At 62.1% G+C, this 2,630-nt stretch overlaps 1 protein-coding gene across 1 annotated transcript in view; it reads right to left on the reverse strand.

Annotated features, from left to right (window-relative positions):
- Positions 1–2,630, reverse strand: part of ADAMTS7 (ADAM metallopeptidase with thrombospondin type 1 motif 7) — a gene marked incomplete at its 5' end in the record, with an annotated part of 33,108 nt that overhangs the window by 8,508 nt on the left and 21,970 nt on the right. Inside the window, 4 exons of the mRNA XM_017736976.1 lie at positions 9–47; positions 479–652; positions 1,385–1,537; positions 2,076–2,624. Coding sequence (XP_017592465.1) covers positions 9–47; positions 479–652; positions 1,385–1,537; positions 2,076–2,624 — 915 coding nt within the window. The remainder of the gene's footprint in view (positions 1–8; positions 48–478; positions 653–1,384; positions 1,538–2,075; positions 2,625–2,630) is intronic.

Below are 2,630 nucleotides of genomic sequence, written 5' to 3' on the forward strand. Positions count from 1 at the left end.
CACGTCACCAGCCGCGCCTGCTCCCCGCCGCCACACGGCTCCGAGCACTGCGGGACACAGCGGGCAGCGCCGTCAGGGGCTGAGCGCTGCAGCCCCTCTGCCCTGGAGACAGCTGGGCGTCTTCGCCTGGAGAGGAGAAGGCTCCAGGGAGAGCTCAGAGCCCCTCCAGGGCCTAAAGGGGCTCCAGGAGAGCTGGAGAGGGACCTGGGACAAGGGATGGAGGGACGGGATACAGGGAATGGGTTCCCGCTGCCAGAGGACAGGCGTAGATGGGATGCTGGGAAGGAATTGTTTCCTGTGAGGGGGTGAGGCCCTGGCACAGGGTGCCCAGAGAAGCTGTGGCTGCCCCTGGATCCCTGGCAGTGTCCAAGGCCAGGCTGGACGGGACTTGGAGCAGGCTGGGATAGCGGAAGGGGTCCGTGCTCTGGCAGGGGATAGGACGAGCTGTGCCCCCGGCCGGCCCCGGGCCAGCCCCTACCTCTCTCCCGGAGGGCGTGTACCAGTCCAGACACGGCACGCTCTGGCACGGCAGCTGTGCCGGGGGCTGGGAGAGCACGGCCTGGCAGTGGAAGGGCCGCAGCAGCCGCTGGTCTCTGGTGTCAATGCAGTGAACATCCCGAACCTTTGTGCCCCTGCCGCAGCTCCTGGAGCACTGGGAAAGGACACAGCACCACGCTGGGGAAGGGCAGCGAGGGCCGGTGCAGGGGGAATCCCTGTGGGAATGGGAGGTGACCCCAGGGACAAGCTCTGCGTTGGGATGGGTTGAGTTGACGCTCAACCTCCTTTCCCCTCTTGCTCTACGCCAAGCTAGAGCAGTGTGCAGCTCATCTGTCACTATCACCCCTCTGAAACCAGGAGGTTTCCAGTTGTGACAAGCACAGTCTTTATGCCTTAAAAAATTGATGATCCCAAGGAACAGCAATGACCCAGAGCAAGGAGGGCTGTTCCCCATCACCAAACCTACCGAATTCACCCAACCCAACTGCAAGCATCCCCTGGCAGTGCAGAGTGGCCAGAACATTGTCCAGAGATTGACAAATCATAGAACCACAGAATGGTTTGAGAAGGACCTTAAAGACCATCTTGTTCCAAGCCCCTACCATGGGATGACACCCACTAGACCAGGCTGCCCAGTTCCACCCAACCTGGCCTTTCAAATCACTTTGTTTAGCTTTTGCAAATTCCTGACGTTTTTTACCAGCCCAAGAGCAGGAAAAATGAAAATACTGTGGGATGAGCAGTTTAAACTCTGTGGCAAGTGCAAACCTCCACCATCTGCCTCTGTGAGCCATGGGGCAAGAGCCCTCCCCAGGAGCAGGTGTGACCCCACACCCGCCTTGTCCCGTGCGTTTTGGGGATACTCCCTCCCGGCAGGTTCCCTTACCTTGCTCCAGTTGCCCACACGCCAGGCTGAGCAGGGTCTCAGGGAGCACCTCCGGGCAGGGACGGGCCTGTCGGCCGCGGCACAGCCACTGTCACTGCCGCTGCTGCAGCGCACGGGCCTCCACACCGCGCCCACACCGCACGTGGCCGAGCACTGCAACACAGGGATCCTGCTGCTCTGCATCCTGACGCCCCTGACCCCCCAGCTCTAGGTCTGGCCAAGGAGGGAGCCTGCTGACCCAGCAGAAAGGTCCCTGGGCACTCAGCTCCTGCCTCTTCCATGGGCACTGGGAGGGTGCTGGGTAAACTGGGGCTGTGGGATGATGTGGGGAGAGGACCTTTCCCCGCTAAGCAATCCCACATCAGGCAGCTCTCAGCCCAGGGAAGGAGGAGGAACATGCTCCTCCATAGCCCATTCCAGTTGTTTCTTTCTAATCCTTCCTCTCCCTCCTTAGTGTTTGCTCCCAGGAGGATTCCCATGGCCACGGCTGCCCACAGCTCAGGGGAAAATGGGGCAGCACCCTGGGCCTGGGGGTGCCTTTCACTTTTGGTTACCAGTTGTCTCTTAACTAGCACCAATGACCCCAGCCACTGACTGCTGCCAAGAGCAATGTCCCAGAGCCAGCCAGGACAGGGACAGGTCTCACATCCATACTGGCCATGTCACATTTTTAACAGGGCTCACCACGTACCTCACTCCAGTTCCCGACCTCCCAGCTGGGCTTGGCAGTGGCTGCTGCGGTGGTCGATGGTGGAAGCAGAGCCTCCTCCTCCTCCAGCCTCTTCTCCCAGAGTGGGGGGGGCAAAGGGGTGGGCTGGGACAACTCGTGCCCCCCATCACTGGAGGCAGATGTCCCTGGGGGTGCCCACGGTGAGGGTTCCTTTGGTGCAGTGACGCTGAGTGGGGTCCCATGGGAGGTCAGCTTGGTGTGGGGCAATGCTGGATCTGGGAGCTGGGACACCCCCTCTGTCCCCCATTCCAGGGGGAACTCTGCTGTGTGGGCAGGTGGGCCATGAGCTGGGGCTGTGGGCATGGCTGGGGCCAGGGCATCCTGCTGGGTGAGGCCACGGGAGGTGAGCTGGGTGGCTGGCCCAGGCATGGCAGGGGACAAGGACACTGGAGGTGCTGCTGTGGCCACTGAGGGGGTTGAGGAGGGGGCTGTGGGGCTGTGGAGCTCTAGCTGGTGCCCTCCCTGCCCCACGGGGGCCACATCAGCACCCACAGGAGGGGGGCGTCCAGGAGGATG

This window comes from Corvus brachyrhynchos, unplaced genomic scaffold (genome assembly GCF_000691975.1).
Source record: "Corvus brachyrhynchos isolate BGI_N302 unplaced genomic scaffold, ASM69197v1 scaffold200, whole genome shotgun sequence".
Taxonomy (NCBI): Eukaryota; Metazoa; Chordata; class Aves; order Passeriformes; family Corvidae; genus Corvus; species Corvus brachyrhynchos.